The sequence below is a fragment of the Hetaerina americana genome, unplaced genomic scaffold, assembly GCF_022747635.1.
Source record: "Hetaerina americana unplaced genomic scaffold, ioHetAmer1.1.p SCAF_39, whole genome shotgun sequence".
Taxonomy (NCBI): domain Eukaryota; kingdom Metazoa; phylum Arthropoda; class Insecta; order Odonata; family Calopterygidae; genus Hetaerina; species Hetaerina americana.
In genome coordinates, this window is record NW_027286974.1 from 1,442,428 (window position 1) to 1,467,610 (window position 25,183).

General features: G+C 34.4%; 1 protein-coding gene across 1 annotated transcript in view; it reads right to left on the minus strand.

Annotated features, from left to right (window-relative positions):
- Positions 1 to 611: 611 nt before the first annotated feature.
- LOC139691677 (zinc finger protein 431-like) overlaps positions 612 to 25,183 on the minus strand; it is a 38,641-nt gene continuing 14,069 nt past the window's right edge. The window contains exons 4-11 of the mRNA XM_071589521.1: positions 24,528 to 24,845; positions 15,352 to 15,461; positions 12,348 to 12,476; positions 11,717 to 11,836; positions 7,646 to 7,685; positions 2,686 to 2,919; positions 1,545 to 1,549; positions 612 to 743 (exon numbers count right to left, since the gene is read on the minus strand). Of these exons, the coding sequence (XP_071445622.1) occupies positions 612 to 743; positions 1,545 to 1,549; positions 2,686 to 2,919; positions 7,646 to 7,685; positions 11,717 to 11,836; positions 12,348 to 12,476; positions 15,352 to 15,461; positions 24,528 to 24,845 (1,088 nt within the window). The remainder of the gene's footprint in view (positions 744 to 1,544; positions 1,550 to 2,685; positions 2,920 to 7,645; positions 7,686 to 11,716; positions 11,837 to 12,347; positions 12,477 to 15,351; positions 15,462 to 24,527; positions 24,846 to 25,183) is intronic.

Here is a 25,183-nt window from a genome sequence, read left to right on the forward strand (position 1 = left end):
TATCTTTGGCACTAAGATTCTGGCTTTCAAGGAAGGCTTTGATGGATATTTTGTTTCTTGCTGGTAGTGTTAGGAGCCATGTCTCATTAATTCTGATAATTCATGGCAAAAAATGGATCAGTTTCCTCTTGACTTGTTTGAAACATTGCTAAAATTTGTTTGGACATTTGTTGGTAAATGGCTTTCAGCAAATGCATGATTCACCTTGCCCAGATATTTCCTATCCCTAATTCCTTGTAAAAGTAATTTTGCTCCTTATTCGTATAATAAACTTGTGGCCATTCGATGTTTAATGTGTTGCTTTAATTTATGGCCATTCTTCAGGTGGATTATTTCCAAGGGATATAAGATAATGTTTTAATTAAGCTTCCTAGTTTTTAATGGTTGATATTGAAGAACTAGAGTCCCTGTAAATTTAATTAACTTTGGATTAATTTCCTCAGAGAATAATGCATCCATAATGAATAATTCTGAGGCTGCAAGAAATCAAAGTTAATTCATTTCAACAGAAGCAATATAAGGAGCCACCTACATGGGCTCCAGCCCTGCAGACACAATTTGAGTCCTTGTCCCAAGAGATGCAGACCATTAAGCAATCGCAAATAGCCTGGTCAGTCAGCAAGACCAGTAACACCACCAGCACCAAGGATGGCACTGGAGAAGATGTTTGTGGCACTATGCTCCGCAAGCCCAGCCACATGGATCACCCCACCAGAGGACAACAATGAGGTCTTCACCATGTGCTATCAAGATAAAGACGGCAGGAGTTCATCTAACCTGGCCCAGCATGACCTCCATAAGTTTCATGTAATGGTAGCCATTGTGGCCAATATAATGATGCTCCTGGGCCCAGTAAAACATGTAGTATACAATAAAATCCAGGTACTTGCTATTGTCCAGGCACGTGTCCACCTTCAGTGATATGCCGAAGTAGAAAATATATTCTCATAATGTCCTACACTATTCCTCTTCCATATAAAAAAACGTATCTTAATATTTACACACAGTTATAGAAGCCTTGTCACCAAATGATTGGAACATAATAAGCCATTGCTGCTATACTAAATTATATTCAAATGAATGATAGTCAAATGAAAATTTTCATAACTGTTAATTTTTATTCAAAGATGTTACACAATACAGGAGAATGATGTCACTGTTTACAAACTTGAAATTAATGCATTATGGTGGTCCTTGGTAGTAATATAAGTATTTGGAATAGGTTATTCCTTAATGACATTCAGTTCCTCTCTTGCCCCTCCCCACTTTTGTCCATTAACTTCCCTTAGTGCCCTTAATGTCAACACCTTCCCCCCCTTCTCACCCCAAAGAGTGAGCAGCCTGCACTTTGGGCATTCCATTGGTTTTTCCTGCCTTTCTCTTCATGAAAAATCTCCCCTTCCCCCAGCTCTTTCCTACCCTGCCTACCCTTCTCGTAGCTTGGTAAATATAAATATTCCTTCCCCTTGTACTTTTCCTCCCCTGATGATAGTGTATCAAAACCATGGTTGAAAAAAATTTAAATGTGGAACATTGCAACATACTGTTGCTGTACATAATAATATTCAAATGAATGATAGTCAATTGAAAATTTTCATAACTGTTAATTTTTATTCAAAGAAGTTACACATAACAGGAGAAAGATTTCACTTTTTACGAACTTGATATTAATGCATTATGATGGTCCTTGGTAGTAATATAAGTATTTGGAAGAGTTTACTCCTTAATGACATTCAGTTCCCCTCTTTGTCCATTAACTTCCCTTAGTGCCCTTTATGTCAACACCTTTCCCCCACTCCTCCCCACATAGTGACCTGCACTATGGACATTCCATTGGTTTTTCCTGCCTTTCTCATCATGACACACCTCCCCTTTCCTCCCCTGCCATTCCTTCTTGGAGCTTGATAATTATATATATTCCTTATCTTGTACTTTTCCTCATCAGATGATAGTGTTACAAAACCATAGTTGAAAAAAATTTTTAAAAGTAGAGAATTGCAACAAACCTTTTATTATTGCTATACTTAATAATATTCAAATGAATGATAGTGAATTGAAATTTTTCATAAGTGGTAATTTTTATTCAAATAAATTACACAAACCCAGAGATGATGTCACATGTTTACAAGCTTGAAATTATTGTAATCTTGGTAGTGATAAATATTTGGAAGAGCTCATGATCAGCAAATAATTCTCTTATAACTAAATTATGCATGTCATTCATACATTGCCTCTACTTCTTTAGAGAAGGATTTGTTTAATTAGAGCACTTTAGTTTGTGTTACTTGTTACTAAGCCTTCCTGTACAATGATGATGCTTGGCCGGTAAAATTCTGACAAACATGTAACTAATTTACGTGGGCTTTCAAAAGTATGAGGCCTGATAATAAGGCTCCAGTTGTGAACATGAGTGAATGATATTGAATATTATTTACATTGCTCCCTGATCATTTTGCAGTGTGTGCCTTAATGTGTGACTTAAGACTTTTGTCCTGAATGAATGCTTTTGAACAGATGTTGCACGGTGTCCAATTCTCTAGTGTGTCATTATATGCCTTTTTAGATTTCCTTTCTGAGCAAATGCTCTTGAGCATATGTCGCACTTGTGCCTCTTTTCACCAGTGTGTATTGAAAAGTGCCTCTTTAGATCACTATTCCGAGTAAATGCTCTTGAGCATATCTCACACATGTATCTCTTTTCACCAGTATGTGTGAAAAAGTGCCTTTTAAGATCACCTTTCTGAGTAAATCCTTTAGAACAGATCATGCACTGGTATGGCTTCTCACCCGTATGTGCCAACAAGTGCATCTTTAGATTACCTTTCCGAGTAAATGCTCTTGAGCATACTTTACATCTATGTGGCTTTTCTTCAGTATGTGTCAACATGTGCCTCTTTAAATACATCTTTTGGACAAAACCTTTCAAACATATTGCACATTTAAATGGTCTTTCTGCAGTATGCGATGACATGTGGATTTTGAGTTTACTCAAAATTACGAAGTTTTTGGTGCAGAATTCACATTGGTACTTCCTTTTCACCAAGTGCACCAAGTTGATGTGCCTTGCAAGGTCATTTTTTCTCTTGAATGCCTTTGAGCAAAACTCACAATTGAATTGTGTTGCCTTCCTAACATGCACCTCAAAGACATGATCTTTGAGAAGGTTCCTTTGTGCAAATTCCTTGTAGCAAATTTGACAAGAAATGCCTCCTGCATCCTTCCCTGCACCATCTTGTTTCTTGTAATTATCTGAAAGATTTGAAGAAAAGGAATCGTATCAATGAAAAATTATATACCTGCAATTAACAAGTTTGTTATCTCCAGATGATATTTAAACATTTATGTACATAAATCACTCTTATAGTATAATTGAACTAGGGCATGTGTGCTAACTTCAGATGGTTTTCATTGTGCCATCTTCAATTAAGCTAGATTCTGAGAAGGAATAGGAATATTTCCTGTTTTAAAAGAATAGAATATGAGAAAAGACTACTAAAGAAAATAAATTCATTTCCTGGGGAACAGAAAATTAAATGAAATTAAGACTGTTTGGTTGTTTTTTACCAAAAGCATACAGTCCAACAATATAAGTTAAAATAACAAAATTAAAAAATGTAAGATGGGGACTACGAGAATCAGAATATTTATTGATTAATAAAATCAAAAAATAAATTCATTGATAATCTACTAATCAGGTAAAATGGTCAATTTAGTGAGTGATAAAGTCATTCACCTCAAATAATTTATGTTAAATACTAAGTTTATTTATTACTTCTATTTACTTATGTGAAACTACTATTAGTAAAGCAATCCCTGATTTCCAACTCACACATTCAGTGCCCTTAAAAATACTTAATTCATAATTTTGATACAATTTATCTAAGAAAGGTCTTTTACATTTTCAGGCATAACTTTTCCTATAGCGGTCCATTAGATTGCTAGGACCTTTAATGGCAAATATATTTTACATGGGAAATTGAAGAAAGAAAATAAAACCCCTACTTTAACTTTTCCGTCAATAAAACAATTTAAAAACATTTATCACTTAAAAAAGAATTTTTTTTCCAGGTATATGGTCAGAAAACAAATTTTATGTTGCTTCTTTTAAACAAAAGAAAATATCAGTGTATAATATGTGACAATTCTTTTGGGTTTCAGAGAAAACTATAATGAAACAAGTTTTTATTACCAAATTTAAGTGTCACAAAAAGCTATGCTGAACAGCTATTGCTAGCTGCTTGCTAGCTTTTGGCAAGATCAATTGTGAGGCACTTCTATGTCATGACTATTCCAAATGCCAGAATCAATTGTGCTTTAATAAAAAATAAGAATTATAGAGTATAATCTTGCTTCAATCATGGGCAGATTATTCTGACTCAATTACATGTTCTAAAATAATTCTGAAGAATAATTTACATTTACTATAATATTCTTTTTCCTTATATTTTTAATTTCATCACCTAGCAATAAAGTGAAAATAAGACCAATTTGCAAAATTACCACCTCAAAGTGACCAAGCTAAGTGTACATTAAACCATGCCAAAATAACTCATTAGGACCTTAGAATTAATTATATGCTAGTAGCTACTAAACCTACTTTTAGCTGCAATAATATCTATCACACAAACATTATAACAGTAGGGATAATATTTTTGATTTTTTGAGACTTCATGTTACATTATTATTTAGCTTTCTGGTAAATTATGATATAAGGAACCATGGAAAGATTTTGACTAATTCCAGGCTGAAATATCTCTTGCATACAGGAAATGAAATATAAAATAATAAGGTACTAAATTTTTAAAAGGTAATTATTTCCCACAAGGACTTTGATAAGGACTAGGGGGTTTTTCGCAAAACATAACTAGAAACTAAATAGCAAAGAGAATATATATAAAATTAAGAACGTAAGCCATTTCTATAAAAGGACAATATATGAAACTATCGTTTTATACACAAGAAAAAATTACATTATTAAGGAATTATAATTAAAACTAAGAGAATGCTGAAACTGCAAATTTTGGATCTGTACACTTAATAAATAAATGGCATTGACAACTATGTCATGATAATAAGGCTCTTCTTAAACAAATGGCTTCAGACTTATATTATGGAAAATGGTGCAGTTTTCGTGTGAATGCTCTTGCAGGGTCAGTATAATAGGTATCAGGACTGGCCTGCTGTAGCCTAAATAGAGCATTGGATAGGTAACTGACTTGTTGGCTTAGTAGAGGATATCCCCGAAAATAATAAATATTAGTTTAGTTGGCTCTGTGTATGTATTGAGAAAGATGATGGATATTAGTTATGACTGATTTTTTTGTTTTCATGCAAGCAATGAGTGCATATGAGAGCAATGCTCTGGTTCAAGGGGTTAAATTTGGAGACCTGGAACCAATTAAAAAGACTAATGCAGATGATGTCTTAAGCCTGAGAAGTTTTTGAGTGGCACAAAATATTAAATGAAGTGGGACAACTTGTAAAAGATAAAGGCCACCAAAGTTACCTGATGACCAATCTAACTGACTCTATGGTGCCAAATTTAAACTGCTTTTCACTCTGATATGCATTTAATAACCTCCCTTATTATTAAAGAATCCAGCTTTTGGGTGGTACCAACATTAACAGTTTAATGAAAATCTTGTATTAAAGGAGGTATGTGCAAAGTTGGTGGCAAAAATCTTCAGCAAGGAACAAAAATGGAAGGAAGCTTCTGACATAATTTGCCATTGCAATGCTCTTGAAAACAATATTTTTGATTTTCAGTGGACTTTTGATGAGTGGCGGATAAACCAACTAGGTATATTGATGCAGGATGAGCATATTTTCAATTTATTTAGGTAGTTGTGGGGATAACATCATTGGTTTTTGATTTTTTGAGCCAATCATAATACCTATTGTATGGATCCTGCTTAATTTTATACCCAAAATCCCTAAAGAGAATAATTAAAGGTTAAATATTAAAAAAAAAAAGTTGGAATACCTTTTAAAAAACTTTTCTACAAATTAAGACCATATTAAATAAACCTGGAGTTAAATTGATCAGTGTACTAAAACCTAGACGAGGGAAACTTCAAAACTGAGGAAAAATATTCAACAATTTCATTTATAATCATGGCCAAAAGGGGTAAGGATCCTTAACTGTTAGTATAAAATGGAAAAAAGGCAACCATGGCATATTTGTGGTTCAACATATGTATAAGATTGGTACTTAAATTATTAAAGTTGACAGTGAAAGGAAATCTATTATATGCATTTTATTTTGTTTATTTTTAGGATTTTTGCCCTGCCAATGGCTGAGAGCATTTTATTTTGCAACATCTTCTGTTCTTGTTCTTGGGATCATAAACAAAAGGAAAGAGAGTAGGGCAATCAATAACTTACAGGATGATCAGTTTGGGTATAGAAAGGGGGGAGGTACATGTGATGCCATTGCAGCAATGAGATTTTTATTCAAAAGGAATTAAGAACATGACCACGAGGTATAGTGCCAAAAATAGGAATAGATTAGAGGGAAATGAGGCTAATCTGCTACCTGTTCATGTCCAAGACTGCTCAGCTGCAAGTAAGGAATAAGGAGTCCAGATGGGCAGTGTTAGAAAGAGGTGTAAGGCATGGTTGTCCATTATCACCATTGCTGTTCAACATGTATGCAGAGGAAATGAATAAAGAGGCATGGGAAGAACTGGAGGTAGGAATGAAAGTAGGTAAGGAATTATTAAAATCAGTTAGGATTGCTGATGACCAAGCTTTAGTTTGTCAGTCAGCCAAGGGGTTGCAAGCATTGCTTAGTAAATTGGCCATTCAGTACAACAGGTATGGGATGAGAATCAATATTGATAAAACAAAGAATATACAATTTTCTAGGATGAAAAAGCTTAGGTTAACATTAAAATAAGAAGGCAAAACTAGAGCTGGAAAAACAGTTTATGTATCTCAGTATTGATTGGACCAACTCAGTAAAAGTAATAGGGACATAAGGATAGGAATTGCTTTAGGCAAAGGGATGTTGAGCAGGGACATTATGAAAAGAATCTTTAGGAAACTTTGATATGGAGGATAGCTATATACATTGCAGAAACGTGGTCATTGAAGCAGGAGGATAGACATTGACAGAAGGATTTTTAAATGTGGGTGTGGAGAAGAATGAAGGAGGTAAAATGGTCAGAAAAGAAAACAAATGAGGAAGTACTTGGTATAGTGGGCAAAGAAAGAGGTTAGCTTGGAGATATCTCATGGAGGAAGGAAATTTTTCTGAAGGGGGTATTGACTTGCAGCCAGATGTTGAAGACTAATGGAGGGTAGAATATTAGGCAAATGAGGAAAGTGAAGGAACAGAATAGGGATGTTCGACTGGATGATGGGAGGAAGAAAGAACTCAGAGCTGAAGAGGGACCTGAAATAGCATAGGATGTTGTGTTTTGCTAGGGGTCACAAATTATTATATTAGTATTTATGTCTATCCATAAACCTACATTGACCAGTAGATTACCTGATATTAATAATTCTGATACAAATTTATTCTGATTTAAATATTTTCCAATCAATTTTTGTAATTTGTCATAACATTGTATTTGACATTTAAGGTATTTCTAAAATATTCAAAATGCAAAAGGAAGACAGCAGAGTCTCCAGGTCCCCTCACCTTGTGTCTTCAACTGTTCCGATATAATTCCATCCATCTCCTGCAAAGTATCATCATCACATTCTTCCTTATTGTCCACTTCTTCATCAGAGGATAAATGCAATTCTAAATCTTCTAAATCATCCTGAAAAATACCAACATAACCAATGCAGATTGCATCTATGTAAAGCATTAATAAAATGCCCAAAAAACTTTCAAACCCATTCTATAAAAATATGCTAGGTTAAAACATTTTACATATTGATTTAAATTAATAATTTTAACATGCATTTTTATAGAACATTTGTCTTAATTTCTTCAAAATCATTAACTTTGTTCATTGAACATTCTAAAATCAAATGATATTGCCAGTGTAATTGCCAGTAATGATATTGCCAATGTATTCAAGTTTAAGGAAGGTAATTTAGCTTACTATTGATCTTACTATTAAAATATAAGTAAACCTTTGAAATTCATCGATTAAAAATAAAAAATTAAAATTTTTAAATGCTGTTTTCAAGAAAATGCCTCAACATTGTGAATAATAGTTTTGGTCCTCCAATTAAATTAAGAAACATATGAAATACAGAGAATAGGTCTGGTGGCTTATTGTTCTCATAACAATAAGCTTCTTTAACAAAATATAAGAGCAATCATATTGTCTAATTAGAATCATGATCTTCTTCAAGAACATAACCTTGTCATTTTGAACATTGATATCCCCAATTTATCACTGAAAAATACTACTTAAAGCTCCCTTCATACATCATGATATTAATGCTTAGAATACCCATTCTTATCTATTATGTCAGATGGTCAAAATTTCAAAATAATTTAATCAGGAACAAACATCTTGGGACATAATTTCTTCAAATTACTCTGGTACTTGAATCATTTGGTAGTCCTCATTTTCTTAAACACAGAACATTTGATAGTGTTAATAGTTGAATTGCATGAAAGTATTATTCAATGAAGTTATTAAAGATTTATTTATGCCAGTCCTCATTTAAAGAAGGATTTAGCCATGCAGAACCACATGGAAGGCCATTTCATCTCCTAAAACTACCTAAGATTAAAAAGCCCTGCACTCAGGATATAACATAATGTTTATTGTTATGAAAGAGCATTGGTTATGAAAGCAATGCATAATAGCTTTCTTTCCTTACCTGAATATCAACTTCTTCACAGTTATCATCATCCATCAAATTCACATTACTGTTGGCTGAGTAATTGTCTTCTTCCTCAATTGATGACTTTTGTACTGAATGGTTAAAAGCTTTCATTGAACTTCTCAAAACCATCAAATTTCTTCTTTTACCATTCACCAAATCAACACCATGACTCTCTGAATCCTTCTGAAGGCTTGGGAGCACACACAGCTCCTTAATAAACATAAATAATCATAATTAACACCAAGATGTTTGATAAGTAAATATAAAGTTCACCTAACAATAAGCCCTATATTGGCATTACTTAAAATTATAATATTCATACGCATATATCAGAGAGAAAAGATAATATACTTTCCCCAGGTTACATATTATTTCTGAATGAGAAATGTTGTGCATCATTTAAGTTTACACAGAAATAGCAAATTTTGAATGGTACTAGGCAATATTTCGAATATTTCCTAGGCCATCACAACCAGGCAATATGGCCATTTCAACTATATGGCCATTTATCAGATTATCCTAAAGGTTATATATTAATCTTTACCATTAATGTGAAAGGAATATAAGCAAAAATTGTATATTTAAAATTATTACAGATATATAAGACTTTTTTCTAACTTTATATATCAAAAATATAACTTTCAGGTTTGAGATATTCACATCTAAGATAAAGTCAGTATTTTTCCTTCATCTTAATTTGTCCAGGCATGGAATTTATTTCAATGTGCAAAATATTAGTGAGCTGCTGAGTTCTGAACCAACAGGGACTGGTTAATTTGACAGCAGGTTATGTTGGTTGGCAAATATGACATTGCACATATTTATTAAAAAATTTGCTAATATCAAAGAGTGTAACAGATAATAATTTTTAAAGGTTAGCATAAAGAGATTAAGGTCTGCAGCTATGGCTTTCTGCAACATTAAAAAGAAGATAACAGTTAAGAATGCAATTAAAAAACGTGAAAATTAAGTAAAATGATTGAATATCTTCCTAATTAAAAAGATTTCCATCAGGCAATTCAAAAGTGTAAGAAGTGCTTGTCATTTTTTTTTATGCTTACGATGTGGTCAATCAGAACTTTGAACCTGAGGAATCAACTGCATTTTATGTTTTCAACCTTAAAGTGCTGAATGGGCTAAGAAAAGGGGTCAACAAAGTTATTACAACCAACATAAAATACATGAAATTATATTAAAAAAACATTAATGACATTCTATGACACCTCTTAATAGCCTTACCATGTAACCTATTACTGTTCCTTCAAAATGAAAACTCTTAAAAAGAAATTTTAATAGGGTTCTTCAATGCAAAACAAAAATCTGTTCTATTTTGGGATATTCACAAGTTGAAAAATGAAGCATTTACAATCACAGCACAAATATTGCCAAAAAAATTTGGTTATATTAATGCCATTATCGTTAGAATGTTTCTTGAATACCTCAGAAGTCTCTTCTTCATTCTCCATATTGCTGTCCATATCCCTATGCCTAGCTGGAATTTCAACAGTCTCCTGCTGTTCAACTGCTATTTTATCCATGTCAACATTGGTCTGTAAAGTTAGTTAAATAGTGAGAAAACAGTAAAAATATATGATTTTAGGAATAATTTTAAAGATTTAAGAATATTCTAAGCATAAATGGAATTCAAAATTAATAAAGTGCTTTTTTCCTAAAATATTATGCATTTGGTAATAAATTTTCAATAAATTACGTAAGCAATTATTTTTTAAGTATAACATCACTAGGTATCAAAGCAAAACCAATAAATGATGGAAACACATTTAAAATAAAAATATACTTCTTGTTATCCAATTGCAACATTGAAAAAGAGAATTATAGATGAGAATAGGTATTCATATCAGGATTTAGTTGACATGCATGAAAGATTCAGATAAATGTCAGATTCTATACAATCACTGAATAAGGATTATTTTATACTATGGATTTAATCAGAGTTATCATCAAAATTGCATCAGATGATTCCTGAAGATGATGGTATTTAGTTTAGAATTTAAATGAGTAATTACATTACCTATACTATGAATGCCTTTTTCTTGCAATTTGCCTGCATTTCTTATGATGACATGATGATTGGATGTGTCCTAATCACTATTATTTAAGCAAATTTCAACTCTCTTTACCTTAAACTTCCGCCACTATGGTCTGATAACTTTTATATAAAACTTTCTCAATGCCATGTCATACCATAGTAATTGTTTCATTTATTATTTTACTTTTATATTTATTCCTAGATGTACCTTCTTGCATTGCAAGATATGTACAAATCACATACAATAAAAACACATCCTCTATATAGTAAGCATTAATATAACATTATTGTCTTTTTGATTAGCAAATAAATACACAGCTGTGGTCATGATAATCATTCAAGCCAAAAAAAATTAATTAATTTTCATATCTATGCATCAGAGATTTAGTATAAAGCATTTTATTTTATAAGATGAAATCTTTGTAGAAATCTTTTTCACGGTAGTTATTCATAAGTTGAAAAAAGAAACATGAGTTATAATGGCAATCATAAAAGATTCAATTTATTAATTACCTCCAGAGATGTTCCTACCAGATTCTTAACATTGTGGACCACATCTTCCTGGCTAGCTGGAAATTCATTGGTCTCCTGCTCTCCAGCATCCATTTCCTCTCTCTTCACTCTGATCTCCTAAGTTAATTGAATAATGACAAAACAGTGGAAATATGGAACTTCAGATATTGTTATAAAAATTATATGTAATAAAACCATTTAAATTAAGTAAAAATCAGTGCCTTAAGTATTTTAAAATAAAGATGAATATGTATTTGTTAAATTATGAAAGCTTTGGATGAGCAAGGTTTTTTGTTGATATCTTAAACTTATAGCTAAAAAAATTGAAATGTCAACCTGTTACAATTTCTTCATTACCTGATGAGAATCTTCTTCATGATTATCCATAATATGGTCTACTTTTTTCAGCCTAGCTGTCATATCAACAGTTTCCTGATCATCATTATCTGAAATTTCTCTTTTAACTGTGATCTGAACCTGATTGTTCCAAATATAAATATGGAAAAAATTTGAAAAAAGAGGATGAACATTGAAATTGAATTTTAAATTCTTGATAAACATTTTCCATTTCATTTTTATGCATATATATATTCCATGCATGAATGCAATTCAAAATTACACAGCAGTGCTTTTTTCTTAATATCTAATGTAATGATATGAGAGTAATAATGTTAACCTGTGGGAGGATAATTCATATCTGAAGCACAGGAAGATATGACAGCAAAAGCAGATATTAAAGGATATGATTGGAAAATGCAAAACCACACCACCTGATAGCTGATTTCAGCATTAAAACTGTCATATCAGACCATTATTGACATGTATGAAGGAATCAGATAACACTCAGTCTACTCACTTTACTCTTTACTCACTGAATAAGAAGTTAATTCCTCAATTTTATGGATTTATTCAAAATTGTTATCAAAATTCATTTCCATAGTTTCCAGAAGATAAAGGTATCAATTTTAGAATTTCAATGAGTACTTACATTGTTTAAACTTGAAATGTGCCTTTCTTGTAAAATGCTTGATGCTCTAGTGATCACCTGCAAATTGGCAATGCCCCCATCATTATCATTGGAAGCATCATTTGACTCCCTCTCTACCTTTAGATTCCTCTAAAAACAATCAATGGCGAAATTTATTAAAATTGACAAAATATTACTATTGGGAAATTTTTATTTTCCAGTGGATATACCAGTACTAAAATCCTGGAAAAAATTATAAGCAAAACGTTGTATGATGAAATGGAGCATTATACAGCCTTTCCTAGAAATTGATAAGTATTTAAATAGGGTATTAGCTTCCAAAGTTAATAGAAGCTTTAGTTTTTGAGTTTTAATAATATTAAAGATATGTTCACAAAAAAATTGCAGAATATTTTTTCTAAATTACATATGTTATTTATTAAAATAGAAGATATTGATTGAAAAATGTTTATTTATATGAATTAATAAAATATATCCAAAGGATCAATTTATTTCCAACATTCCCCTCAACACTAGTTTGCCAAGTGCATTATTTTTTAATCTTTTTAAAACTATGATGACTAGATGATTAGGCTTCACAAATAATTCCTACTTATTCTTTTTACATCACTAAATGATTGCTATCAACGAGTATATTGTGCTCATTATTTCATAGTTACAAATATTAGAGGCAATATCATTAAAATTGAATGACTTGATAAAATTACGAATCAATAGAATATTCAAGGGAGTACTCCATGATCATATTTTAATATGAGCTGTCATTGTTTACTTGGACATTCGTATATTATCATCCTTTTTGGTTCACTCACAATTTATGAAAAGTGATTGCATAAATGCATTCAATATTTTCACACTTTTAGTAAAATTCTCTCTTAGTACACTGTTACTTGAGATTTCAAATTAAATATAGAAGATAATTGCTTTAACTGTTACTAGGAGCGTAGTTAATTCCAAATTTTTATAAAAACGCCAGTTTTAGTCATTTGGCAATAAGACCTTAAAACTTACGTTCAATAGGGAGGACACTTATTAAAAATAAATATGTTCATTATTCAATTTATGTTATTTCCGTTGAGGCATAACGTTATCCACAAACATTGCTCATAACATTACAAAGTACCAACCATAATTGGTTGGCCTCGACTCACCGTAGTGCGAGGGTTTTTTCTCTCCGCGTGTTTCCTTGTCCTTTGACTGTTCAATAGATGGTGGTTTTTATGGCACTGCTGTTTAAACATGTAGAAATCCGTCAGCAATTTAAAGCATTTATAGCACAGTAACCATGGGTTGTTCCTTTCCCTGACTACCTATACAACAAGATTATCAAAGCAATAAATCCTAAACTTTCACTCTAAATGGGGCTAAAATCATTATCCGAATAACTTAAAGGCTATTTTAAGCTAAAATAGGGCACTATCGCACATTTCGTGGTAAATTTACTATAAAAGCATCATTATCAATAATACGTAAACATACAACGGGTAGCTTACTTTCAATTCCAACAACTCTTCTATTGCTTCCCGCACCAATTTCTCAGCATCGTTGTTTTCATAAAAAATATTTGTGTACCGTCCACCATGGCTTAGACATAATCTACACTTTAAACTTTCGTGTCGAGACATGTTTGGAGCACTTCACACTGTCAACATTGACTACACCAAAACAGTGACTTTCTAAATGGCCGACTACATTTCGATAGGTCGTTCGTTCTGAATCGATTACTAAGGCGAGTTCGAGAATCGATTTCGTTTTATTTCGGCGCTAAGTGATATTTAAATATTTAAATATTTTTCCATATTTTAAAATTATTTAAACCCTCACTTTAATAGAATGTTGTTATTCATGTGAATTTATAACACTTTTGAATTGCCAGGAAGTTTAAAAAAATTACTTCTGTTTTGAAATCAGACACATTAATTTCAACATTACCTTATTGTGTATATTTAATTACGTACCTAAATTAAACATTGTAATCCTGTTTAATTGATTTTATGTTTACCTAAATATGTTCTCGGGATAAATATACCGTAGAAAAATGATTACTGGAACTTGTGTAATTACGTTTGTTGGCGTATAAATCTGAAAATGAACCCTATGTGTTCTATATACTAAATTCTTTGAGTATTATGAGAGGAACTCCGAAAATCAGACCTTCCACATTTTGATACGGGCATTAAAAGTGGATTAATTCCAAATTACAGATTTTCTTTCCAACTATGACAAAATAACTGAGACTCAGGGAGATAATTTACATTTGTATGTTTGTTCAAAGGCACGGAATGGTGGTCAAATTTACAAATGAATAGGAAAGTGATCAATGTTAACTTCAAAACATTCAATGATATACATTTTCACATTTCAAAATTTCATAGCAGCAGTCGTGTCTAAAGGGTGAAGGAATAATTTTGACGTGTACATAAAAAGAATGTCAATAGAAGCACATAATACTAGAATTATAATATATTCTGACTACCCTATACCTACGACAGTTAATCCATCCCAATATCTATGGTTAATTTATACTATTAACATCGTAAATAATACAGCAATTAATCTTTTTACCCGAATCTTCGAAACAAATGAACAGCACATTATCGAAATCATATTGAGCTTTTTCTGATGTTCTTTCAACATGAAACGATTATTCTGGACAATGATAAAGGTGCAAGTTTTTTATGTGTCCTTTCATTAACATTTTTTTAATCAATCCATTGGTCTATATTAACTATGGCTTAGTTGACATCTTCAATTAATATTTCTGCCTACCTGAGTGTGCAAAGATCTTGTATCTAAAACATTCAGAGTTTTTCTTTCTGTATTATATAGTGCCAGGGCTTATCTAGGACTTAGCCTTCTAGAAAAGGTTTTTCAAATGAATTAATAAAAATTTAATGAAACATTATGAAAGTGGATTTTATTTTCTTTATGCATGTGATGTAAAGGAATAATAATTAATGAATGAGGATCAAGGACTCAAGTAGTAGAAATTGGGATTACATACAGAGAAACCTGGGTATTGATTTTTTTCAATCACACACCTCTCTGGTCCCCCTTTACTGGTGACCTGAGCTGCCTGATTCTTAGCAAGATACCAGATGTTGTCTTGGGGAACTAAAGGTGGGCATAGGAAAAGATCCAGAAAAAAGAACCGTGCTTATATCACATAATGCTGAAAGTGACTATTCATTTATATGTGGCAGTTGCCCCTAACCAAGTTATTAGTACACTGATAGAAAAGATTGAAAACCTCTCTAAACAAGTCGCAGTGCATGTCAAAGGGCATGGTATGCACTCACATCCCCATTCCCTCAGCCATGGCAAAACCTCTTACCTGGCTCCAGCCCTCAATTCATTCCAATCAAGGCATCTGCTGGTACCACCGCCAGGGAGTCTACCCTTAATGTCACTACCCTACCCCTAATGCCACTAAGTCTACCCTTCCCTGTTTGTATGATGCAGGGAAACATATTGGGCAGTCCTTGTAGGCAGCAGGTTACTTCTTAGACCTATCCAACCATGTTTTTGTCATTGGCACCTTGTCCGGTGTCAAATCTTTATAGATATTGGTGCTGATATCTGTCTCTACCCAGTCACATGGCTCCAAGAGCATAGAGGGAAGTCAGATCTTCAGCTTTCCTCAGCCAACGACACTGCCATCATCACATACCGATATGCCACTCTCTTCTTTTCCCCCTGCCTCTGGCGAGAATTTTTGTTGAAGTTTGTCATCGCCAATGTGCCGCAGTCAATAATAAGGGCAGATTTTCTCTGCCAGTTTGGTCTCCTTGTGGGTATTGCTCATAAACATTTGGTGGACCATGTGATGACCTTATCGTTTGAGGGCACCATCGCCTATCCCAGCAATGGTCAAGTGTAAGTTATCTCTGGTGCCTTCAATTATTCTCACCTTATGGCCAAATCCCAGAGATTAAAAAACATCAGGAGCATCCTGGGGAGTCAAGCACTTCATGGTTCATTTTATAGAGACCATCATTGACCCTCCAGTTTCATCTAGGCCCCAGCAACAGATGAGCTTGCTTTTGCCAATTAAGACTTTGAGCTGATGCTTCAGACGGGTTCTGCACAGAGGTCATGTAGCTTTTGGTCATCTGCCATACACCTGGTGCCAAAGAAGAGCACCAAGTAGCCCCTGTGTTGCAATTACCACTTGCTGAATTACAGAACCGTGCCAGATCATTACCCAGTACCACTTATCATGGATTTTGCACAGGGGTTATGTGGCTGTACCATTTTTCAAAAATTGATTTAGTTTGTGTGTTCAACCAATACCTGTCAACCCTGCAGATATTCCCAAAACTGCAATAATAATGCCTGTTGGCCTTTTTGAGTTTCCATTTATAACACTCGGCCTTTGAAACACTGTGCAGACCTTTCTTATGTTTATAGATGACATGTTAAAGGGATTCCCTTATGCATATGCATACATAGATGATATCCTTGTTGCATCACGCAATTCTTTGGAGCATGAGCAGCATCTGCGGACAATATTTGGCCGCTTGAAGAATCACGGCATGGTTATTAATCCCTCAAAGTCTTCTTTCAGTGTGAATGAGATATAGTTTCTATGATGTACGGTAATGGAGGAAGGAACTTAACCACTCACCGAGAAGGTTCATTTCTCTGCATGATCCCCCACCGGCTCCCATACACCAGCTGTGGCAATTGTTAGGGGTAGTAAATTATTACCACCATTTTATCCCTTATGCCATAAATAGCCAGGAGCCACTTAGCAACCTTCTGGTGGGTAAGGTAAACAGCAAGGACTCCATCAGTGGGACACCAGCATCAGAGACTTCATTCCTAGACTGCAAAGTGGCTCTGTGCAATACCTCCGTTTTAGCTCATCCAAACGTGTCTTTCCTCTGACCCTTTTCAGAGACACTTTGGAGCTTTAGGTGGGGGCTGTCCTTCAACAACTCACTTCCAAAGGATATCAGCCTCTTGGTTTCTGGACCAAGAAACTGAGTGATGCTGAAAGGCCTTATAGCGCTTATTACAGGGAACTTTTAGCAGTATATACAGCAGTGATCCAGTTCCGGCATATGGAGGAAGGAAGAATCTACACCAACCATAAACCCCTTTCTTTTACATTTTCCCAGAGGCATTAGAAGTGTTCTTCCCAGCACTTTAGGCCTTCAGACTTAACAAGCATATTTACCACAGACATCATGTATGTAGCAGGTAAAGATAATATTGTAGCAGACACCATGTCTGGCATTCAAAGCATTTCTGCCCCTATAGATTACTCTGCACTAGCTGCGTCTCCAGAGTCTGATCATGACCTTGTCAATTCCCTTCAGAATTCCTCATTAATTCTGAAAAAAGTTTTTTTCCTAGTTCATCAAATCCTCATGTATGTGATATGTCCACTTTCTTAGCCAGGCCAGTAGTCACTAAGCCTTTCCATAAACAAGTATTCCTCAGCATGCATTGATTATCACACCCTGGCATTTGACAGACAACCCATCTAGTAGCAGCTGGGCACTTTGTTTGGCCTTCCATGAGGAGAGACTGCCATGCACGCTCATGTTGACAAAGGAGGAGTAAAATCACCAGACATGTTTTGTCCCCCATTGGTGCTTTTCTCATTGCCAGTATTTAACTTATGCATATTCACATGGTTTTTGTTGGGCCTCTTCCAGGCAGCCATGGTTTTTGCTACATAATGACATGTATTGACCACTTCAGCCAGTGGCCTGAAACTTTCCCAATTCAAGACATCACTGCAGAAACTGCCAGAAAGACCCTTTTCCAGGAGAGGATTTTGTGTTTTGGAACTCCCATTTGCATCATCACTGACCAGGGGCGGTAATTTCAGAGTAATTTTTTCCGGCAGCTAATTCAGTTGATGGACGCAAAGCACCTGTAGACATCAGCCCATCAACCTGTAGCCAATAAGGTGGTGGAATGCCTTCACCACCAGTTGAAGGCAGCTATCCATTGCCATTGCATTAGGGTAACCAATGGACCAATGTCCTGCCTGTGATTCTCATGGGTCTGAGGTCCACATTTAAAGAAGATATTTTGGCAATGCCTGCAGAGGTAATTAATTACCAAACACTTTGGCTTCCTGGAGAATTATTTTCCACTTCCACAAGTGCTATTGCTGCTACTGAAGATTTTGTCACCACCCTGTGGCAGGGCCTCCACCAACTCTAGCCACAGCCAGTCTCTCGACATGGAGCCCGCAACATTTTCATGTTTAAAGACCTGGAAACTCTTTCCCATGTATTTTAGAGAAATGATAGGCTCCATCCATTGTTGGTTTCTCCTTATGATGGGCCATTTTGAGTAATCCGGCATGATCCCAAGACGTTCAAGCTGAAAATTCAGGGCAGAGAGGTATCGGTGGCAATTGACCATGTCAAACCAGAATATGTCATTAATGATGATGTTTCTTGTGCCCAGTTAGATGAAACTCCATGATTACTGCCATATTGTCCTGCTTTTACCATACCTAGACCTGCTGTTACCATACATCTTACCGTGCTGACCTTGGTCTTTTATCTAACTGAAGAACTGAAATTATTTCTGCTGTTCATTCAAACTCTTTATATTTATATTTTTATTAGGGGAGGAGCAGGCAAACAGATTAGTTGATCTCTCAAGGCTTTTTAATTGGCAGGTCATCTATAGGTGAGAGATGAACATGGGAGCTTTAAAAATGAGGTACCATCATTACGGTGTGAAATAGGCAATAGATCTTTCAGAAAGGATTTAAGTCTATTGGATCCCAGGAAAAAGGTGATAGAAAAGATTGAATCCTATTTTAGATGAGTGGCTTTTTTCTGTAATTTGTTATGCTGGGTGAAATGGTTTATTTTATTCTCTTTGAGATTTTTTGGGTATACCTTTCTATGGAGTATATTGAATAGATTATGGGATGTTTGCTGAGGGTGACTGTGATGTTATAAATCGGTGGACTGCAGAAAGTGAGAGAGCAAAAATATTGTGATTGTCAAGAACTTGTTGTCATGCTCTTCATTTTACGCAAGGGAATGCATTACCAACTTATTCAATCAAATAAACAAACTCTGTAATTCCACCTTCCTCTCTTTTTTTCCAATCTCTTTACAACCAAACAACCATTTCTTGGACCAGTGATCTTCTATTACCATCCTAGAATCCCAATTGAGCCACCAATATAGAGGTAAGACCTCATGAAGCTTTGTTTATATTAGAATACATATCATCAAAAAATTGTAACCCCAATGGATGCTGCAATTGCTCATGGTTGACAATAAGCTGATTCACCTGTCAACTTAGAAACATTTTTTGCAGCAATTAAAGCAAGATCCAAAGGTGTTTTTGTGTTAAATTATCAATGTTGATGAAACCTGGATTCATCCGGATGGTTTTTGGGATGCAAAAGGCATCAACCTGGTGGATCATTTAGAAAAAGGAAGAATGATTACTGGGAAATACTACAGTGAGTAATTGGACTACTTTTACAAAAAATTGGAGACATGGCTACATTTGGAAAAGAAGAAGGTGATTTTACACACCAATAATGCACAAACATATTCATCTGGAAATGTTACCACCCAACTGCATGAACTACATTATGAATTGCTGCCATTCACCATTCATTGAAAAAAATAGCTCCTACAAGGAAGTTATTGCCAAGACAGGGGTATAATTGAGGGAGTTGGGCAAATCCTTTTCTTTGAGGGGGTTAAAAAATTGCAAGGTTGATGAGAGAACTCTATTTTTCTAAAAGGAAACCATGTTGAAAAATAAAATAAAAATTTTTTGAAAAAATAGTTTCTTTATTTCTAACCTGGGTACTTATTGAATTGACCTGTTAGATCCTGCCTTGAAAGTGTACTTGAATATTAACCTGATACCAATAAATAATTATAAGATAACCATTAAACATTCACTTCCATCAGGGACAAACACTACCTATGGCTGAAAATCAGTAAAGGGAGGTAAAAAGAAGAGGATTCATTTACATAAATAAACATGGCTTAGGAATTTAAACTTTAAATACTTAGTTCTTTTAACCTTAGTTTTAAAAGAAAACATGTGTATAAATCCAGGTTATCATTGCATCTCTGTTTTAATATTACACGCAGCAGCAAACTGCAATATATTCAGTATTGCATCCAAAAGTGGTAGGACTGATTTTCTCTGGCAGGAATGAAGGGGTGGAGGGGGGTCTGCCTGGCAGGGTAAGATGGAAGGGGCTAAAAGTAATAGACCAACAAAAACCTCATTTGCTTGATTGAGTGAGGAAACCATTTTTAGTGAAGCAAATTTTTTGTTCAAGTTAAAAAAGAAATTGTTTCTGAATTTAGAGCAACATTATTCTGTAAAGTTTTGTGCAAAACTTGGAAAGATGGTAACTAAGACCCGCGATATGATCAAGCAGGCTTATGCGGTCACTGCCTTAAGCCATTCCACTGTATTTGAGTGGCACAAGTCATTTAACGAGGGTGGGGATCTCATTGAAGACAACCATCATTACGGACGGCTGTCAAATGCGACAACTGAGACGAATGTGGACAGAGTGAGGACACTGCTGAACACAGACCAATGCTTAACCAGAACCAGTGAAAGAATTGCAAACGAGTTGGGTCTGTCTGCATCCAACGTCCAATGCATTATTTCACAGGATTTGGCAATGCACAAGGCGTGTGCCATGATGGTGCTGAAAATTCTTCCATGGCACACTTGTCATCAGACAGCTCCGGGGCAACACCACATTGCCACATTGTTGCACCCGCCGTATTCTCCCCATCTGGTACCACCAGTCTTCTTCTTCCCCATGATTAAAAGACAGCTCAGGGGATGACGTTTAGACTCAATAAAGACCTTCAAGAGGCTTCTAAGGGTCATCAATGCCAATGGACATATGTGGAATGGGAGCAATGTTATACATAGTGTGAAGCAGCTCAAGGAGCATACTTTGAGGATTATTAAGCTGATGTAAGTATATCGTCAATAAAATTCTTCTACAAAATCAGTCCTTCCACTTTTGGGTGCAACCTTCTCTATACTATTGAAGATTTTGCCACTCCACATAGATACAATTAATACTTAATTAAGCCAATAATTTCCAAACCTGAATATTTAATTAGGTTTAAAATATGAGCAAAAGAGAGGTAGCCTACCATTTTTATACAAAAAAATATGAATGATAATAGTGTAAAAATTCACCATTAAGCTCCTTTTAAGCTTTAATAAATGCTTCTAGAGATTTGAGAGAATTTATCAAGTGCCATTTAAAAAACAGGCTTGGGTAACAGGCAAATATCTTAATAACTTGCTAAACTTTAATTCAAAACTCAGCGACTGATGTTGAACAAAAACATAAAAGATAATAAAATTCAATAAATATCAGAATAAATAAATTCCATCTGCCATTACCAGAGTGGTCGTTTTTACACCAAACATTTTAATTTCTATTTTATCTAGTTAAAAACTTTTTTTATTGTCTCAAAGGCTTCTTTTTCAAGGTTACTCTGTTCAAAAACCGATTTAAGAAAAGAATGAGTATACCTATGTCTAACCCCTAGCATAGGAATGTTCTGATTAAGAAGGAAAAGGTTTGATAGATTTTTACACTTGTTAATGTATAATATTTATTAATTGAAAAAGGTAAGAATGTTGTTATCATAATGAAATGCTGAAGTTTGTTACAGTTACAGTTGTTTTAAAAAATTGAGGTTTTTGGAGAAACGACTCGACCTGAAAAAACGTTTTTATATGATAGATGTCTAAAAATTAAAAGTTTTCAATTGGTAAAACACTCTAATAAAGTGTTCTCATTATAAATTTATTCCTGGTGGATTTTTAAATATCTTTAGGTGCATTTATAATTAGATACATGAGAAGAGGTTACAAATTAATGCATACATGTCTGTAGACCACATTCAAAATGCCCTTTATAACCATTCCTTGTAATATTTGGAAGTCACCTTTTTTCTTAATATGCATGCATATTTTTTAAGTCATTGCATTCATCCAGTATATTTGAGGAGTATCTTTGACAAAAACATATTGTTGGGCTACAGCAAGAAAAGTTAAACCTTATGCTGCTATCAAATTTCAGTGATTTAAAGAGTTGATGAATAGAAGTTGAAGTTGTTTCATTGATGGTGAAAGAATCCAGTTCCTTTAATGAGGAAAATCCTCATTAAGATGAAAATTCTCCTGAGAGAATGAAAAGGCATGATAATAAAAAGGGATAACTTCAAAATTTCTCAACTTGACACAGGAATGGTATTCCAATCAGAGAGATATTTATGATTCTAGCCTGGGTAAAGGTGTGTTTAATTTGTAAGCAGAGTTCCAAATGGTTCTGTTAAATAGTTTCTTTAAACAAATTAAGGCAGTACATGATTTCTGATTAAAATGAAGAAGTTGAATTTATTTCTGTAATAAAATTCCTCATCATAGAGGGATTAATAGGAAATTCATATGAAGTTTACAAAAGTAGAGAGGGACTCATTTAATTTCGGCCAACCAAAACTGAGTTGCTGAATTTTCAACAGGGACCAAAATCCCTTGAAGATGACCTCCCAGAAGGATAGCCATCAAGTGCTACGATACAGAAAAATATCAAAAAGATACAAAATATCATGTATGACATTAAGCCACCAAAGAGACATGAGATACCTTAGACCATGAGGATAGCAAAAGAAAAGTGGCAAAATAACTTGCAGTAAGGAATATGGATGGGTAAGCTCTGGGCAAGGTGAGTGCTGCATTTCTTAAAAACCCTATAAAAGCAATTTTCCCAGCAAAGTTCCGTAGATTCCAGAAGTTACCAAAACATTCAACCTTGCCACTCAGTATCAAAGAAACCAAAGTGAAAAGCATATGTTTTGGCAAATTGCAAACATATCCAAACCCATGCATTTTAATCCCAGAATACCAACAATTTCATTTATATTCCCAACTAAGTGGCATTTCCCCAAAAGAAGCAAGAGTATTTGAGATGATTAAGTTTGAAATGGTTGGATGAGTAAAACTTTCTTCGTAGACCCCTTATTATGCTCATTAAACTGTGCTTTTGACTGAAATACATTAAAATCTCCTTATCTGGAAGGAAAATACCACAAATGGTGACAGCATTCCAATCTTTTTTTATTTAGAAACAAATACTTAAAACTCTTAACTTCCCAATTAACTGTCTCAAAGACAACATCTGCAATAGAATCCCAATAATGATCACTTAGAACTAGGGAAATCCCTTGCTGCTTTTTAGCAATAAACAACAAAGGAACCTATGGAGATATACCTTAATTTCATTCGAACGAAATATTATGCAATTGATAATGGGTTCTTAGTAGGTTTAATGACATTCAAATTAAAGATAGTGAAATACAATTTTTCAAATCTGTTAATTTTCTTTTAAAGAAGTTACACAAAACAAAGTTGACACTTTTTTAAAAACTTGAAATAAATGTATTACGATGGTCCATGGTAGTGATATAATTATTTGGAAGAGTGTATGATCATTAAATAATCGTCATTACCAAAATTATGCATGTCATTCATACATTGCCACTGTAATTATTGGGAGAAGGATTTGTTTAATTCGAGCATTTTAGTTTTTCACTAGTTTCTAAGCCTTCCTATGTTTAATGATGATTCTTTGTTTTTAAAATTCTGACAAACATGTCCCACTCATTTCTGCTTTCAAATGCAAGTGGCTGAGAAAAAGGCTCCAGTTATGAGCATGAGTGCATGAAATTGAATACAATTTACTCTGCTCTCTGATCATTTAGTAGTGTCCCTTCATGCGTGACTTGAGATCATTGTTCCGAATGAATGCTTTAGAACAGACGTTGAACCTGTGTGGTTTTCTCCAGTGTGTGTTATTTTATGCCTTTTCAGATCACCTATCCGAGCAATTGATCTTAGCTTTTTGATCACCTATCCGAGCATATGTCTCACTTGAGGCTCTTTCTCCAGTGTGTGTCAATAAGTGCACCTTTAAATTGCTACTCTGTGCAAATGCCTTAGAACAGATCTTGCACTGGTGTGGCTTCTCACCAGTATGTCTCAACAAGTGTCTCTTTAGATTAATATTCAGTGCAAATGCCCTTGAGCATATCTGGCACTTGTGGCTCCTTTCTCCAGTGTGTGTCAACAAGTGCACCTTTAAATTGTTACTTTGTGCAAATGCTTTAGAACAGATCTTGCACTGGTGTGGCTTCTCTCCAGTATGTGTCAACAAGTGTCTCCTTAGATTAGCATTCAGTGCAAATGCCCTTGAGCATATCTTGCACTTGTGGCTCTTTTCTCCAGTATGCGTCAACAGGTGCCTTTTCAGACCAATATTATGAGCAAATGCTCTTGAGCATATCTCGCACCTGTGGCTTCCCTCACCAGTATGTGTCAACATGTGCCTCTTTAGATTACTATTCTGGGTAAATGCTCTTGAGCACATTTCGCATCTGTGTGGCTTCTCTTCAGTATGTGTCAAAATGTGCCTCATTAGATGCTGCTTTTTAACAAAACCTTTCAAACATATTTCACATTTAAAAGGTCTTTCCGCAGTATGTGATGACTTGTGGACTCTGAGTTTACTCAAAAATAGAAAGTTTTTGGTGCAGAATTCACATTGGTACTTATTTTTTGCAGGATGTACCAAGTTGATGTGCCTTACAAGGTCATTTTTCCTGTCAAATGCTTTTGAGCAAGAGTCACAATTGAATTGTGTTGCCTTCCTAACATGCATATGCAAGACATGAACTTTGAGAAGGTTCCTCTGTGCAAATTCCTTGTAGCAAATTTGACAAGAATGCAATAAAATGCCTCCAGCATCCTTCCCCGTAGCATCTTGTTTCCTGCAATTA